The following is a 17,953-nucleotide window of genomic DNA, read 5'->3' as shown; positions in this document are numbered from 1 at the left end:
ATAAATTAGTTCTTGTGCATCCAAAAGGTATAACGCCTGCTAGCAGTGTGAAATGTGTTGTAAAACTGCCATCTTGCGGCATCTTTTGTGGTGAAGATCTGGTGGCGATTATTTTACAAACATGTGCAATAAAAAGCAACCGAATAAACCACTTGCAGCATTGCTCAATTATATAATTTATTTGGTAAAAATACACATTTTATTTGAACGTAAATTTATAATAAAAATGGTCGAAACTACAAAGAATTGCGGAAGAGTAAAGTATTGAACTACAAATACCATAATGTCGTGTACGCACAATTCCCGTGATCCTTTGCGTTGATCGCGTTTGTGCTGTTGGAATCATGGCGAGCGACGTACCGCCAGGCGCTGAATCTCAGCTGGATTTTAACGCATGGACTCATGGCGAGCTGCAGGCCAAACTGGCAGAGTTTGGAGCTCCTAATATGGGTGAGAATTAACTATTTCAGTAAGACCTTTTTGGCAGAGTTTACTCAGTTTTCTCTTGTTAGCTAGCGTTAGCCGGTTAGCTTGTTAACGTTATATCCTTTCCTGGTGTTCAGGCCTTGAGTGCATCAGTCTGCTTAAATGTTTATATTTCACATGCAAGTGTGCAATAAACTGTCTCTGTATCTTGAACTTGTAATTATTGCGATGCTGGTTGTGCTAATAATAAAAAAGACTTTAATGGCCGAAAGCCTTATTATTATGTAGAGTGTAAATAAAGTCAATCATTTCTAATGAAAATCAACCGTGCCTTGGATTTTTTGATTATTCGTTTAAAACACACCCCACTCTTATTTGCGATATCTTTTCCTCATGTTCATACAACACGTAACTTTATTTTAAGTTCAGGTAAGGTTTGTTTTCCAGCTAATTTTTTTCTTTGTTCCTTCAGGCCCCAGAGAGGAGCTCATAGACAGACTGAAAGCATATGCTCAAGTAAGTTGTTTAATTGTTAAATTGTAGGTCTGAAAACAATGCTTTTTTTTGTAATGTAATCTTTTGGTTTTTTGTTTATTTCGTCTGCAGTCTGGAATGGTCTTGACTAAACCAAACATTCCCGGAGGGGACGACAAGGGAATGACTACGGTACTGCCACATGTTGATCTCTTTATTGTTTTTGTTTTTAAATGTGACCATAAAATTTATGAAACCTTAATTATAAACTGCTTCGTGGCAAGGTTATTATAGTTTTGCTTTTTTAAATTAGTTTTTATTTTAGTATCGTTTTCAATTTTGCTTTAAATTTAAGTTTAGTTTTAGTTAGTTTCATGAATGGTTTTGTTAGTTTTAGTTTAGTTTTTATTTTGCAAACACATTTCTATTTATTTTTTATTTTATTTAGTTTCAGTTATAGTTTTAGTAATTATAGTTTAGCAGCTAACAGCAGCTAGACTGTCTGACATATTTATCAGTTAACTGAGGTTGCTGTCAACCTCAGCTAACCTTACATGCATAAAGCGCCATCTACAAATAAAGACTCCTTAAAAGTTTGTAAATATTGCAACGTCTCCAGGTGGGCGGGGATTAGTTGGAGGCAAAAAGAGGCGGCGACGCAATGCTGACAAGCGTAAGCCAGGACGTTTTAAGGAGGGATTTATTAAACATAGATGCAAAAGAAGGTTCGGAACTGTCCGAATATGTGAAGTTACTGACTCTGCGTGACAGCTATTTTTGTAAATTAACTCTGTAACAGTTAGTTCTTGTATCTTGTTCTCATTGGAAACATTTTAACCAGGTTTTTTCCTACATGGGGAATTTTGTCAAGGCTTATTGTCTAATGTAACCTATCGCTGGGATAACTATGATTAGCAATGGGGATCATTTTAAGAGATCATTCAAAGGATGGCATACACATCTATCGTTGAATTTTTGTTTAACATTTAAGTTAGCTAGTGCACTGATGGTTGACTTATCATCACCTATGAAACAGAAACTTTCTGATTTGTGCTAGATAAGACCAACACACATAGATTATTTTACCTGATATGAAGTGTGCACTGCAAACACGAGCATTATTTATGATCGTCCCCGTCCATTCAACCACAATTGTCTTCTTTATTTCTGTGAAGGAATGTCTGCCGGGATCCGGTAAAACTTTAGTTTTGAACGAAAAGTGCTGTTACTTCTATTTTGGCAGCCAAAAACACAAGACGACTACATTTTAAAGTCAAAACCTCAAACTTTTAGCGCGCCTGCTATGAGTTCTTTATGTTTTGCCTCCAGCTAGAGCGGTGACGTCACAGTGACGTAGGCGATTAAGGGGTCTATTTTAAAGCCTGTTCAGATTTTCCGCCACGGGATGAGGGCTTATTAATTACGAAAACGAATACTTATTTTTGATAATTATTATTTTATTTCAGTTAGTTTTTCAATAACTGTTGCTAGTTTTGTTTAGTTTTAGTTTTCCATTTATTATGAATTTTTAATTTTATTTCAGTTAACGAAAATGTTTTTTAGCTGATAGTTTTAGTCTTAGTTTCAGTTTTCGTTTACGAAAATAACCTTGCTTCGTGGTACTGTTGCCTCCAATCAAATCCGATGTAGTTTGACTTAATCAATCAAAAACTGAATTATCATAATAAAGTTATGCTGTGTTATGCGTGTGGCAGATGCCAGGTCTACCGCCAATGCCACCTATGCCCTCCATGCCCCTCCCACCAGGGATGAACATGATGCAGGCCATGAACATGATGGGAGGCCCTCCACCTATCCACATGGGCATGGAGTCACCTGGCATGATGCAGCATGATGACAGACCTGCTCAGGTGAATAAAAGGATACTGCATGTAAATGCTTACATATTTTTTGTCTAGGTAATAGTAGCCATATTTCAACATTCAAATATGTCAGTTTGCTACACCTTGGCTACATATGTTAAGTTGCTACCTCACTTACAATTATCTGTATGTAACAGACAGAGTATTATTTGGGTGTTAGATTGGAAATAAAGATGTTAGATTTGCATAACTGCAGTTGATGGATTATTTACACTGTTGATTTGGGTTCAAGGGTGATTCGCGAGTGATTGATGAGCAGATGAAGGAACAGGAGCTCTTAGAGCAGCAGAAACGGGTGAGACAAAAATCATCTTTTTCATACATTTTATTAAAATATTTCATTTATAATAGCTGTATGGTTGTGTCTTAATTAGATAAATAATATAATTTTGTCTCCCAGGCCGCGGTTCTACTGGAACATGAGAGACAACAGGAACTTGCTAAAATACAGCAGGGGGGTCCACCTGGCATCAGAGGGCCTGAACTGGGACCCCGACCCAACCTCCTGCCCCCACTTCCCCCTCTCAGAGGTAAGCTGCTCTGTAGGTTTGCAGCATATGGACATAAAAGGGATAACATTGCTTTTAGCAATACACAAACATTCAGAATCAGACTGTGTGTATTTGCATCTAACATAAAAATTGAGGTGCATCCAATTTATTTGTTACTACTTAAAGTCCTAAAAGTGATTGCTGCTCCTAAAAACAAATAATTTTAAATTGGATGTAGATGTGTATGGTGCACCACAATAATAACAATGCAGTATTAATATTGTGGAGACTTCAAAAAGACTAATTTTTTTTCCTGTGCTTTTGATATAAGAGCTCTTTGTATCATTTATGCAACTGGTACATTTCATAGCTTATATCAGTGTGCGTTAATGGTCATGCTTCATGCGTTTTTGAGTGTGTATAGATAGTGTGGCGGAGATCTTTTCTAAACGCAAGTTTAAACAAAGATCATTTTCATTTTGAAACGCTGTATTAAAACAAAAACACACTGTAACAAAATTGTAGGAGCCACATCATATGACCATGGGAGAAAATGGGCATCAGTAATTACATAAGATTAAAACACCTGTGTGTGTGTAGCTTGGGAAGCACATATTTTTTGGTTGACCATGTAATCACTGTATATTCGTTGAGAAGTCGTATTGTTGACCTCGAGCAAGTCACTGCTATATTGAAACAACCTTTAAAGGAACAGAGAATAAACAGCAAACTTGCAATGATGATTAACATGTCACGATTTTATTGCTTCCACTCAGCTCCTTGGCGGTTTTAAGATTATTGTGCCGCTACAAAATGTAGATGTAGTCTGAGATTGTATTTATGCTAGGGCTGTCACTTTTGAGGAAAATCAAATTGGAATGGATATCGAATATCATGCAATGTATCCGAATATATTCGAATATCTAGGTGCCCCCTGCGCGCATCAAAAAAAAAAAAACACACACACCGTAATGGAGATTCAATCACAAATTTATTAACAGTGACAGTCATAAACAGGACTGTCTGGATTACTTTTTTATTTAATGTTTGAAACAACAGGTTATCAACTTATATGAAAAAAAATATAGCCATGCCCAAACGGAATACGCGCCTGCAGATTTCTGCGGAAAACTCTGTGGATTTAATGCCCGTCATTGACAAGCACACATATCCCGCACTTAAGCGTGTTTGTGAGAAAGAATCTCATTGACAACAAGCACACCTACATACATAGCCTATCCTGCACGTTTGTGAGCCGTCATTTACAAGTACATTATCTCTGCGCGTGCTGTTTGCTTGACCGTTTTTAATGAGAGAGCACAAACCATTTGATATTTGAGATGAAATGAAACTTACCGCTAAGTTAAGCAGATCTCACTTGACTCTGTCGTCTGTGTGACGCGCGAGAGTCAGCACATGATCATTTGAAATCCGTTTACAAGACAAATGCTGTTGTTGTTTAATATAAAATATACATTGCGTTGTAAAAATGATGAAATGAAGAGGTTGGTTCCAAAACGCAATAAACACCATTTTTGAAAAAATGAGTTACTGCCAGAATCAGTATTATCAGGTCAGTATTAACAAGTAAATTCTTAATTTTACGCAAAATCCAATATCCGCCGTGTTATTCTGTCATCTTTTCTCCCTTTTTTCCGAAATGCAATAAAGCCACTCCCCTTTTTCTACAGAATGCCATAAATCCGCTCCACAGATTACAGCGTACCATTCCACGCAATGTAAACAAACAATGGCGGCGTGTTGACTACATGGACTCAGAGTTTCCTCATCTTGTACTTCGTGATCACCAACAAACAAAACAAAATAATACTTTAATAGCATTGATAAACCTGTGATGGTTTTCTGTGACGGGAAAGAAACGTAAGCATCAACATCTAATAATTTACACAAGAGGCACTCGGGAGACGGGTGCTTGTTTGCCCGGGCCGACAACATCAAGTTTCTGTCATGATAACACATTGACCACGGGGGATCTTATGAAAAACTTCCCATAATTTTACCCAGTCAAAGAAAATCGTGCAGGACCAAAACATTTTACAGCTTTATCGCTATGAAAAACGTTAAGCGAAGTCTAGTATAACCGCAGCAATGACAGTGTTCTTAATATCACAAAGTAAGTGTTTTGATTAATGACATTAATGTTTATATTTTTAATTAGTGTGTACAACTAGTCAACTAAATGAATATAACATGGCAAAGATGAATGCACATTTATATAGGCGATTGATTCAATAGATTTATAGCATTTTGAATAAAAACTTGTCATGGATTTATTGCATTTTGTGGAAAAAATAATCTGTTTTTATAATAAATCTTTGAAAATCAAGTTATGGGTTTGAATTTTTAATGTTTTTATAACCTAAAGAAAGATGCTATGTGAAAGTTTGTAACAGAAAATACTGGTTTTCATCTTGTCACTTTCTTGGTATAGAAAACACGTTTTTACCGAAATTTGTCAAAATGGATTTATTGCGTTTTGGAACCAAACTCTTCAAATTATCTTTATACATGCTAATTTCATAATGCAAACGTATTAACACAAGCTTTTTATTCTGCTTTAATATTTAACACTATAAACATTTATATGTCATTTTATATACAAACTATAATTCTATCTTGACATGCACATGAGGTTCATGTTGGTCCAATTTGATTCCCTCTCTTGCGCACAGTTGCCGTCGTCTGTCTCACTCTCAGCCTCCTTCCTATTATGAGGTGTTACTGTAAAAATGCGCTACCTATGGCATTTTAAAAACCGGATGGTTTATTTATAGTTCGAATACGGATATTTCATGTCATGTTCGAATGCATATTCGAATATCAAATAAAAAGTGACAGCCCTAATTTATGCTTTCATTTTCTTCCTGTAGTTGGTTCACAGAGCGGCCCACCCCCTCCAGGTGTGTCTGCGGCAACTCAGTCTGCAAATCAGAGGCAGAAAGTCCCACCCCCTCCAGGAGAGGATGGCAGAGAGGTGCGAAACCCTGACTTGACACTTTGTGTATCGAATATAAACCCTTGCTAATCATTTTACAGAAAATTTTCAGTAAATGGCAAATGTCTGATGTGTGTGGTGTTTCTTTTTTTGTCTAGGTGTGGCAGGGTGATGATCTTGGCATCGGACCAAAGATCCCTCAGGCTCTGGAGAAGATTCTGCAACTGAAAGAAATTAGACAGGAACAGCTTACCACTGCCCCTACAGGTTAAAATGAGGAACTAATTGTATTAGTTTAAAATTTTGGTGTTGAACTTGCTGGAATGATTACATTATGGAGGTGAATGTGGCTGATTTTAATATTATAATTGTTTAGCTCCTTACAGATTTCAAGTTTAAGTTTTAAAAAATGCAAAACAACAGTTAACATTTCTGTGTATTGCCAATATGGATGCAGACACAGAAAAGGGAAGTGCACGTCACGCAAATTTTCTCCTGAGAATAATATACTGTACTTGCACTGCTGGATTTTTTTTAACCGGCGACCACGCGTAGTTTAAAAGTTTGATTTTTCGATTAATCGTTTTTTTTTTGTGTGTTTTTTTTTAAGGTGATCGATTCAGAATCCTTTTTCCCGCAAACATTAAACGTAAGATTAACGTTAATCAAATTAATAGTCTTCTTCACTAGAAGTCACCCTCTTTTTTGCATTGCGCGATGTTATCAAGGAGCGAGAGGCGAGCCTGTCATTCATTCATTCATTCAGTGCTTTAAATGACGGTTTCAGGTGCTTCATCGACATTGATGCCACATTCACATAAAAAGTCAGAGCTATGGAAGCATTTTAGATTTCGCAAGCAAGACGACAACGATAGTGTTAATTTCTTTTTATTAATTACCCACTTGTAAACTGCTGTTCACTGTTCTTTTGAGAACTGTAATCAAAAAAATTGAATCGAGAATCGAAATTGAATCGATCTGGAACATCTGAATCGATACGCAGCCCTATTTAAAAGTGTAGGTTGCGCATACACGTTCCGGAGAATGTAGTATGTAAGCCAGGAGACGTAATGCAATTTGTCACAATCCACATGCGTCAAATACCTGGGTATGCCCATGAACTATGATTCGCAAGGTTGTGTGTTCAACAAAAAACTAACAATACTTTAGGCTTTAAGTGTCAATTTTACCGAACATAATACTGAAGGTAGCATTCTTTAATCATACAAAAAGCAATTATATAATTACAAAAAGCAATTATATAATAGAAGTTAATGTAGTTTTTTTCTTTTCTGTTCTCAGAGGAGGAAGATGATGACGAAATGGACCTGAAGAATTCCTCTGCTCGTGCATACTCTGATGATGATGATGAAAGTGCTCTCTCCAAAAAAGAGGTGAGCAGCATCACCTGATTAGTGATTGCAATAACATTTTCACATGTCATGTTTGTGATCCTTTAAAGGGCACCTATTATGCAAAATCAACTTTTACAAGGTGTTTGGACATAAATGTGTGAATGTGTTATGGAAGTGTGTGAACCCAACCACCTTACAATGAAAAATCTACCCTCTCCTTTTTTAGACATGCCGTTTTAAGTCTCTTATCAATGTGACTTCACACTCATAAAGCCCGTCCACAGCCATTGACTAATACATTCCTGCATTACCATAGTTTCCTCCCTCAGCGAGTTGATCGCTGTCCGCCACATCTCAAGAGTGATCTAAGACTATGTGTACAGTAATCAGATCTATTTTAACTAGAGATGGGCTTGCTCAAACATGACATCAACCAATCGATCACGAAAGTGATGATCGCATGGGTTTATTTATTTATTTTTTGTTGATGTTATGGTGGCATTTAAATACATTTTAGACAGTTTCAAACTTTAAAACTAGACCAACTTTTTCCAAAGTAGACAATTTCTCAATAATCAACCAAAATCAAGATTATTTGACATAATTACTATATTGTTGGGTTCTGCTAATTGCATGTTTTTAATTTCACATTTACTGAATCGTCTCATTTCTTGCAGAGGAACCGCAAGCGCAGAAACAGAAAGAAGAAGAACAAGAAGAAGCGAGAGCAGACAAAACAGGAGGAAGACAAGAAGACAGAAGAGAACCAGGAGAAGGAGAAGGAGCCGGAGGTGGAGATCGAGTACGTCACGGAGAACCTCGAGATCTATGACCCAAACTTTATCTTCTTCAAAAGGATCTTTGATGCATTTAAGGTCAGAAGCTGATTACTTCATACAGTATTTGAACAGGAATTCAAGGGCATTTGCTTCATAATAGGATATCTGTGGATCATAATGTGGGACATACGATTTAAAAAAAATTAAAGCTGCTTTTATGCTAGCATTTCAAGATGTTTTGAATTTCTGTATTTTAGAATATTGAATGTACTTGGGGAGGATAAATTCCATTGTTCACTGCAATGAGATTGGTAAATCAATAAATCCAAGATTGAATATAAGAGATACCTCTTCTGATTCACAAAAATGTGTAGAAAATACCTTTAGAAGTAAAGTTATAAGACAATATAAAGATTAAATACTTATTTATCAGAACTCTGCTTATTTCCGGTAGTTGTCGTTGTTTTTGTTTTTTTTTGACGGATGTGCCTGAATTTGATGGGATACTGGTTTGAATGGCTTTCACTAATGTCATTCTTAATCTCAGCTGACGGACGATGTGAAAAAGGAGAAAGAAAAGGAGCCGGAGAAGCCTGAAAAGCCTGAAATAATTTCTTTTAAAAAGAAGGGATTTGAGCTCGAGAAGAAAGATAGCGATGACAGTGATGAGGTGAGCTCAAGCCCATGTAAAAGTCAGAGAAGCTCGAATTTTTACAATGTAAAGTTATTCTTAATCTAACCTCTTCACTTCCTGTTTTACAGGAAATCAAGAGGGACATTCCTAAGATGTCCAAAAAGAAACTCAGGAGAATGAACAGACTTACAGTGGCAGAGCTCAAACAGGTGATTTCCCATAACAAGTGTTTTATAGTTTACAATAAAAAACATAATGCAAGTAATACTCATGTAACCTTTTTTTAATCTCTTCTTTCCCATTAGTTGGTGGCCCGTCCTGATGTGGTGGAGATGCATGATGTGACTGCGCAGGAACCCAAACTGCTGGTCCATCTAAAGGCCACCAGAAACACGGTGCCTGTGCCACGTCACTGGTGCTTCAAGAGGAAGTATCTGCAAGGCAAGAGAGGCATAGAGAAACCACCATTTCAACTGCCCGAATTTATCAAGAGAACTGGTATCCAAGAGATGAGAGAGGCCCTGCAGGAGAAGGTACTTGAACATTTGTGGACAAACAGACTATTTTATATAGTACAAGAAGTCCTTGTAATATTGCAGGTAGGGCTGGGGGTAGAACTATAGACCCTTTTACTGTTTGTACACAATGATGACGTGGCAGTGTATGCATGCACATTTTGGCAACGAAAGTATGGCAAGAATCAGCAGTGAAGCAACACAGACAGGGAAAGTTATTTTATTTTAAGTTATTTTAAAAACGTTTTCAACACAGCTTCCGTGTACTATAGTGGAGTGGATAGAAGATTGTAGCAGATGCCCAAATATAAAGTTGCCAGATAAATATATACATATATTATATTAGTGCAACCAAACGCAACAACCAGACATTTTGATGCTGGGAAACCATTTTGATTAACTTTCTGAGCTGCTAACACGTTAGAACCAATGGGTTCTACAGACGATAGTATCGTGTTTCGACGATCGTTGGCCATATCACCAATAGCAGGCTTTCATGACGATAGTTGGGGTTGGTTATTATCATCATAGTTTCACATTAACATATGCATTGCGTGCTTTTCCTCACATGAGAAAGTTTGTGGGTTTCACTTTGCGCGAGAGAGTTAGTAACGCACCTGCATTTCTTCTTGCACACACCTGGACTTATGCTGCCTTCATGTGCTATGGTAATTATGGTAAATACCAAAAGCCGACGTAAAAAATGCACATGAACACCCCCTCATGTGGTATTTTCTTCTGGGCAACTCGTAGAATATTTTGATGCACGAGTTGCCGAGATGAGATAACCTTTGACCTTTGAAAATGGTGGAGAGCAACAGAAGAGCAATGAATGATAAACATTGTACACTACTAAATGTTTTTTGCTACTGTTAGCACATAGTTTTTGTAGCCTATACAATGTTTTGTCATTGACAATTGTAATACAATGCGTTAACACTCAGTGTCAGTTTTAAAAATACTGTGGTTTTGTGTTACCTACCAGCTAGCAGATGCTAGCTAGCAGTCAATAGGAGCGTCCTAGTAATGAGCGATCAGGCAATTTACTCACGTGAATGTATTTTCCCTAAAGTACGACAACAAAAGCACTTGAACACAACACACTGGTAAATACCAGTTTACAACTGGAAAATTCTTTTTTCCCATAGCACGTGAAGGCAGCATTAATGCTGTCGTCTTTGCTCTGACGTTTCCTTGTACTACGCACGGCTCTGACATTTCCTTGTATTAGAGAGGTTGTTAGGGCGCAGAGGGTTAAAACCAGCGAGTGTGTTGTTCCCGCTTCCTGGCACACAGGAAATTTTAGAGCGCCTGGGCTTTTCCGCACTTGGATTAATGCCATCAGTTTTAAGGTGGTTGCATTCATGACAGTGTTGCCCTTGCATCTTTTTTGTCCATCAATCAAGTGACTTGGCATAAATTAGTAATAAATAATAAAATAAATGAGTAAACTAATGCCCCGCCCCCGATACTATAATCGGCGATCTCACAGGCTGACGATAGGACGATCTCAAAATGGGGCATATCGCCCAACACTAAAGCAGAGTTATTAGGGGTCAAGCCCCGAAGGGGCGTAGAACCCTATTGTTATTGTTAGTTTTCTTATTATTATTATTATTATTATTATTTTTCTTCCTCGTTCTTCCGCCGAAAGTCAATGGCAGCCCATAGAACCGTACATAGGAAAGTTATGAAATTTGGCACACATGTAGAGGACAGTCTCAGAAGTTACTATAGCAACTTTGGTGTGTCTGACTCAAACCCTCTAGCGCCACCAACAGTCCAAAAATCCACTTATTTTCATGGTCATAACTTCTGACCCATCAGTCCTAGAAACTAAATTCTTGTTTCCTCTGAATCCTTGGCTCATGATGATTCAAATGCACACATTGATGTCATTTGTGTCATGCACATCTTTCCGCCATTTTGAATTTTCCGTAAAACCTACTTTTTTGAACTCCTCCTAGAGCGTTTGTCCGATTTGCATGTCCTTTGGTATCTAGCATCCAGAGACACCCCTGACAAAAAGTTATCAAAAGCTTTTTGATAGACCAATGCGTTCTCGTATACCGTGACAACATATACGGCGGCGAGCACGCCAAAACAGACGTGAGGCCGTATCTTCGCAACACTTTGGTGTATCGACACGAAACTTGGTATATGTCATTACAGTCTTGACCTGAGGGTGCCTGCAACGTTTCGTCACAGCGCCACCTAGTGGTCACGAGATTCGAAAAATGCTTATTTTCGCTTATATCTACTTCAAACTTGAGTCTAAAATCACGAAGGTGGTCTTGTTAGATTCCTTGAGGCATGTCGAGTCAAACGATACCAAACGGTTTTCGGTCGGCCATTTTGGGTGTCGGCCATTTTGAGTTTTTCTTTAAGTTCAAGTATTTCGGAAACGCAATTGCGTATTGTTATGAAACTTGGTATGGTTCATCAGCAACATGTTCTGAGAGGGCTTGTAAACTTTTCGGCACCCCCTAGTGGTCAAGAGATTTGAAGCTATATCTCTGCATCTCTTTATCGTATTTACACCAAATTTGGTGGGTGTCATCACAATCAAGACCTGAGTCACAATTTATTGTTTGGTCAGTGCCCCCTAGTGGTCAAGAGATTTGAAGCTATATCTCTGCATCTCTTTATCGTATTTACACCAAATTTGGTGGGTGTCATCACAATCAAGACCTGAGTCACTATCTATTGTTTTGGTCAGTGCCTCCTAGTGGTCAAGTCATTTAAGGCTATATCTCCGTATTGCTTTATTGTATTTACACAAAATTTGGTATGTGTCATCACAGTCATGTCCTGAGGCACCATCTATTGTTTCGGCACAGCACCACCTAGTGGTCTCAAGATACGAAAAAATTGCTATTTTTTCATAAAACTAATGCAAACTTAGATCTTAAATCATGACAGTCATCACGTATGAATCATTTTTTGCCATGTTTGGCTTGACCCCGGTATCGCTGCTTGCAGCTATATTTTAAATTGAGATTGTTCCCACTGCTGTGAGTTTACTGATGTTTTCCTCTTCTGTAGGAAGATGCAAAAACCATGAAGACCAAAATGAGAGAGAAAGTTCGTCCAAAAATGGGGAAGATTGACATCGACTACCAGAAACTACATGACGCCTTCTTTAAATGGCAGATCAAACCGAAGCTTACGATACACGGTGACCTGTATTACGAGGGTAAACGTCACCCTGATCGTGTAATAGGATGCAGTCACAGCAAATGCCGTATTTAACATTGTTGGGGTCTGTGATGGCAGCGCCACATTTTTATGTGTTTAATCTTACTAAGGTTGTGTTATTTGAAAATAAATCATGTTTTGCTTTTCAGGGTAAAGAGTTTGAAACGCGACTGAAAGAGAAGAAACCTGGCGATCTTTCAGATGAGCTGAGAATAGCTCTTGGGATGCCCACAGGACCGGTAAGTGTTTAACCGAATCGGTTTGTCATTACACAGCAAACGTGACCTTTTCTATCATGAAGTTGAGAAGTATGTAATAACGTTCATCGGCTTCATTTTGATAATGTTATTCAAGTACTGTTTCTTCTCATGTCCCAGAACTCTCATAAAGTTCCTCCACCATGGCTGATTGCCATGCAGAGATATGGACCCCCACCCTCATACCCCAACCTGAAGATCCCCGGCCTTAACGCCCCCATCCCTGAGGTCAGACACTCGTACAAATCCACTAACCACTGCTTGATAATAATGCTTAAAATAAAACACTGAATATGTTTCGGTGAGGCAGATGTTTTTAAGTGATGGTTAAATATTAAAGTGATGCATCACCCCAACACTGACGACAGACTATGGGCATTGTGATGTTTGCATACTGAGGTTTATGTCTCTTTAAGGGGTGTTCGTTTGGGTATCATGCTGGTGGCTGGGGCAAGCCTCCCGTTGACGAGACTGGAAAACCTCTGTATGGAGATGTGTTCGGAACAAACGCAGTGGACTTTCAGGTGAGGACACATGCCGGCATACACTTAGGTTAACAGTTAGCATTTATAGGTGCTAGAGATTGCTTTGTGCTATAGAAATTTTGTGTATTGATCATAGAGCATCCATTATCGTTCATTTGACATGTATGCATTTGGTAGATGATTTGATCTAAAGTGACACAGATTGCATTTATTGCAAGCTTACACATTTTTATCAGGATGTGTGTTTCCTGGAAAAGCACAGTCTTTATCTTTTCATGCAATACCCTAACAACTGAGCTTGTATTTTGAGTATATTATAATACCTTGTCACCCACTAATACTTTTGTCATGTCTTGTATCCTATCTGTTGACAGGCCAAAGCAGATGAGGAAGAAGTGGATCGTACACCATGGGGTGAGTTAGAACCGTCTGATGAAGAGTCTTCTGAGGAAGAAGAGGAGGAGGAGAGTGATGAGGAGAAACCAGATGAAACTGGTTTCTTCACACCTGCAGACAGGTACTGCTTCATCTCAACGCACTTCTTGAATCTCATACTGTAGTGCTGGTTCTCCTCTGTGTGTGTTTTAATTTTTTTTTTCTGGCAGTGGGTTGATTACTCCCGGTGGATTCTCCTCTGTTCCTGCTGGCATGGAAACTCCAGAGCTCATTGAGCTCAGGAAGAAGAAGATCGAAGAGGCCATAGATGGGTGAGTTTGTGCGCAAATGTGCCTGTATAAAGGATGTGTACGCATAAATCTGTTCTTTAAAAAAGCAGTTTATTAAAAGTCATCCCTGTGTATTTAAACCTGCCTTTATAGTTAAAGAACTGGGCTGCTAATTGAAAGGTTGTAGGTTTGAGTTACACCAGAACTGCTATACCTGTAATGTGTGAGACATGAAAGCATCAGCTACATTTTGCTTAATATATATGTTGCTTGTCTTGTCAGAAATGAGACGCCTCAGCTGTACACGGTGCTGCCAGAGAGGAGAACTGGACCAGTGGGAGCTGCTATGATGGGCTCCACACATATCTACGACATGTCTGCGGTACGATTGTGTGTTTGTTTGTGTGTGAGAGAGATGTAAGATTATTATCGTTAAGTAAAAATATACACAAATCCAAAGCTGTTGCTGAAAACGTGTGAATGAACGTCTAATTCTTTAAAAAGAATTGGATATGTATATTCATTAATATATGTATGAAATATAATCTTTGAATGAGATTTATAGTTGTGCATAAGCTCTTCGCCGTAGCTACGCCAAAGGTTATCCGTAGCCTTTGCGTAGCCTGACGTGCACCTCGCAAAATTTTTAACAGCGTGTCAGTTCTACAAGGACTGCAAGCACTGTGATTGGTCCACCAGAAACCCTCCCGTCAGGTAAAAAAAACCTGCGTCATAGGCATTTTCGTTTGCGGCGGTGAAAACAAAGATGGGCCAAGTTGAGGAGTGATTTAAAGGAATAGTCCATTTTCTTAAAAGAAAAATCCAGATAATTTACTCACCACCATGTCATCCAAAATGTTGATGTCTTTCTTTGTTCAGTCGAGAAGAATTTATGTTTTTTGAGGAAAACATTGCAGGATTTTTCTCATTTTAATGGACTTTGATGGACACCAACAAAGTCGAGTGTACGTGGACAAGCTGCTCTTGTCCACGTACACTCGATGCATGCACACAGACACAGCTTGTCATTCAGCACAAGTACAGAGCAAAGATCTCTCTTAAAGCTACAGTAACCTAATTCATTTGTCAATTATATTAAAGAGAAAATCACTCTCTGCTCTTGACTGAATAATTGTTTTACTTTTTATAAGAATGCGTGTATATTTAATTCATACAGTGAAGACTGAAGTGTTTTATTTTCATTACTTTCAGCAGGCATAAGCCTTTTTAAAGCATATTGAATTGCTATTTGTCAAATAATTATTTGTTGTGCTTATTTTTTCTGATTCTCTATTTAAACAAGAATATACATAATTACTGCAAATAATATAACAAAGGCAACATCTGTGGTTTTACTTTATCTAAAAAAAAAAAAAGGTTAACAGTTAGTCATCAAAGAGCTTGCATATCAGCATAAAGAATCAGTATCGGGCAATGGTATCAGCCAATTATGACTTTAAGAAACCAATATATGGTATCGGCTGCAAAAAAGCTGTTCAGGGCATCCCTATCTTACAGTAATGTTTGATTAACGCTTGTCTCATCCAGGCGGCAGCAGCGGCACGCAAGGTGGCACCAGGGATGGGTGGAGACTTGCAGGGTGTAGAGGTGGCTCTGGCCCCTGAGGAGCTGGAGTTGGACCCCATGGCCATGACACAGAAATACGAGGAACGTGTCAGAGAGCAGCAGGCCCAAGTGGAGAAAGAAGATTTCAGCGACATGGTAGCCGAACATGCAGCTAAACAAAAGGTTAGCCGGTTCTTATGCTTTGATTAAAAGATCTCAAATATTTCAACTAAGCAGAAATTATAGTTATTGTAGTAGTCAGTTGTTGTGGTATAATGGGTACTACTGTAGTGAACATCTTTCTATTTAGACAAGATTTTTGTTGTTAAGATCAGCATAAACCAGGCTAGTGCAACAAATAATACTGTAATTTATAAAAAGTTATTTGTGCCTATAATAATAAAATGGGAAAATATCTAAAATATTACTTTTGCGTATGAAAATATGGCCTGATTAGACGTCATCTCAGTAACTTTAATGAGATTCAACCATAGGCATTAAAATAAAATGAGAAGAATGAAACTAAAAAGTTTAAAAGGCAAATACAGTTTTGTTGTGTTTAAAGCTTTTTAAATGACATTGGCAAAATTACACATCATAAACATTTTTAAATGGCAAAACAATCCAAAAACAATATCAATCATTCAATGTTTTTTTTTATGTTTTTAAAGCTTAAAATATTTCTTCTTTTTTCCTTTACAGCAAAAGAAACGCAAGGCGCAGCCACAGGACACGCGTTCTGGAGCAAAGAAATATAAAGAGTTCAAGTTTTAGCCCTACAGAGAGCTGTGAAGACCATTCATCCTTCATTTTTGTCTTTTTTAAACCGATTAAATGCTGTAGATTCACCTTCTTGTTTGTATGTGTAAACTTACAGCAAGCAACTTGTTCATTTATGGTCAATGTTTTTGTAAATAAAATATCCGTCAATGACAGTTTTCTTGAACAATTCGCCTACTTATTTGGTTGACAACTAATTATTGATCGCATTCAAGGCATAAGATCCCCCTGCAAATCACCATTTAAAGCTACATTTCCAAAATGCATGAAGATAATGTTATTGGATTACATTGTGTCATTCAATGGTGAGAACTTCATAGTCGGTTTAGAAGAAATGTTAGGTAGTTGCTGTTTATCTGCTATTCTTGCTCTGTCTGCACGGCGTAAATGAACATGCAGATGACGTTTGATGTTTGTGTCCACAGCTGAAGATATGCAGGTCTGCAGTAAAAAGTTTTGTCCAGCAGGTGGTAGACTGACAGGGTCCCCTGATGTGTGATAGTTTCCAGACCAAACGTTTGCACTGCCACTTGACACTAGCAAATTTTGACCAAGTTTTACGCAAGAAAGTATTGAAAATGTAAAACTATGCACTAGGTCATCTGGGTATTCCATACATACGCATAAAAAAATTCTGCATGAAATTAAAACTAATTGGTTATGCAAGTCAATTTAACCCACTATTTTTATGATAAATTGACATAACTTAAAAGTAACACAAAAATATATGTTGATTTTATATATTTTTGCAGTGTACATTTTGCGCTGCTGTATATGCGTTCACATATTCTGTTTTTATTCATATAAAGTGAAATTTCATACCTTTGTTTTCATTTTGATAATTATGGCTTAGTTCATGAAAGTCAAATATCCAGTTTCTCAACATATTTCCTCAAGGTCAATCAAGAAGAATTTAAAAGACAGAAATGTTCAAGTTCTGAAAAGTATGTACATTTATGCACTCTGTATTGGTCGAGGCTCCTTAAGCATTGTTTACTTCAGTGCAGTGTGGCATAGAGAGTAATCATCCTGTGGCACTGCTGAGGCCTTTAGCTTGTCTGTATTGTTGGTTCAGGTGTTTCCCATCTTCCCTTTGACAATACACCCAACACCCTAGATCCTCTATGGAGTTCAGGTCAGCATTGGAGTTGGCTGGTCAATTGAGCAAGATAATATCATGGTCAGAAAATCAGTTAGTAGTAGTTTGATTTTTGCTACTGTAGTCCTAAAAGGAAATTGACATCTCCACATAGCCTTTCAGCAGGCTGAAGCATGAAGTACTCTAAATTCTTCAAGTATAGGGCTGTGTTGACTTTGGAATTGATTAAACACAGTGGACCAACACTAGCAGATGACATGGCACAATAGGTCATCAACTACAAACAGGACTTGAAGCCACTTCTGTGATATCCAGGCTAAATATACTTTAATCTGAAAAGAGGGCTTTGGAACACTCACCATCAGTCTGAACATTTTCTTCTTAACCCAA

The 17,953-nt window shown here is 37.9% G+C and overlaps 1 protein-coding gene across 1 annotated transcript; it reads left to right on the top strand.

Moving 5' to 3' along the window:
- The first annotated feature begins 293 nt into the window (after nucleotides 1-293).
- On the top strand, nucleotides 294-16,619 carry sf3b2 (splicing factor 3b, subunit 2). The gene is made up of 22 exons (XM_073859764.1): nucleotides 294-450; nucleotides 899-942; nucleotides 1,033-1,092; nucleotides 2,616-2,771; nucleotides 3,016-3,078; nucleotides 3,184-3,313; nucleotides 6,166-6,269; nucleotides 6,389-6,497; nucleotides 7,533-7,624; nucleotides 8,263-8,460; nucleotides 8,912-9,034; nucleotides 9,127-9,207; nucleotides 9,304-9,531; nucleotides 12,559-12,715; nucleotides 12,868-12,950; nucleotides 13,089-13,196; nucleotides 13,385-13,492; nucleotides 13,828-13,970; nucleotides 14,059-14,160; nucleotides 14,401-14,500; nucleotides 15,667-15,867; nucleotides 16,387-16,619. Exons 1-22 carry the CDS (start codon nucleotides 345-347, stop codon nucleotides 16,456-16,458), a joined length of 2,568 nt encoding a protein of 855 aa, XP_073715865.1. The 5' UTR covers nucleotides 294-344; the 3' UTR covers nucleotides 16,459-16,619.
- The last annotated feature ends 1,334 nt before the right edge of the window (nucleotides 16,620-17,953 follow it).

Source organism: Misgurnus anguillicaudatus, chromosome 21 (assembly GCF_027580225.2).
Source record: "Misgurnus anguillicaudatus chromosome 21, ASM2758022v2, whole genome shotgun sequence".
Taxonomy (NCBI): domain Eukaryota; kingdom Metazoa; phylum Chordata; class Actinopteri; order Cypriniformes; family Cobitidae; genus Misgurnus; species Misgurnus anguillicaudatus.
This window is presented reverse-complemented; position numbering and strand designations above follow the sequence as displayed.

Bases quoted from the DNA above. Each gene is read 5' to 3' on its own strand.
- sf3b2 (XM_073859764.1), top strand. From the start codon at position 345: ATGGCGAGCGACGTACCGCCAGGCGCTGAATCTCAGCTGGATTTTAAC. The intron at 6,498-7,532 runs GTTAAAATGAGG...TTCTGTTCTCAG, and splicing joins GCTTACCACTGCCCCTACAG to AGGAGGAAGATGATGACGAA. The intron at 14,161-14,400 runs GTGAGTTTGTGC...TTGTCTTGTCAG, and splicing joins ATCGAAGAGGCCATAGATGG to AAATGAGACGCCTCAGCTGT.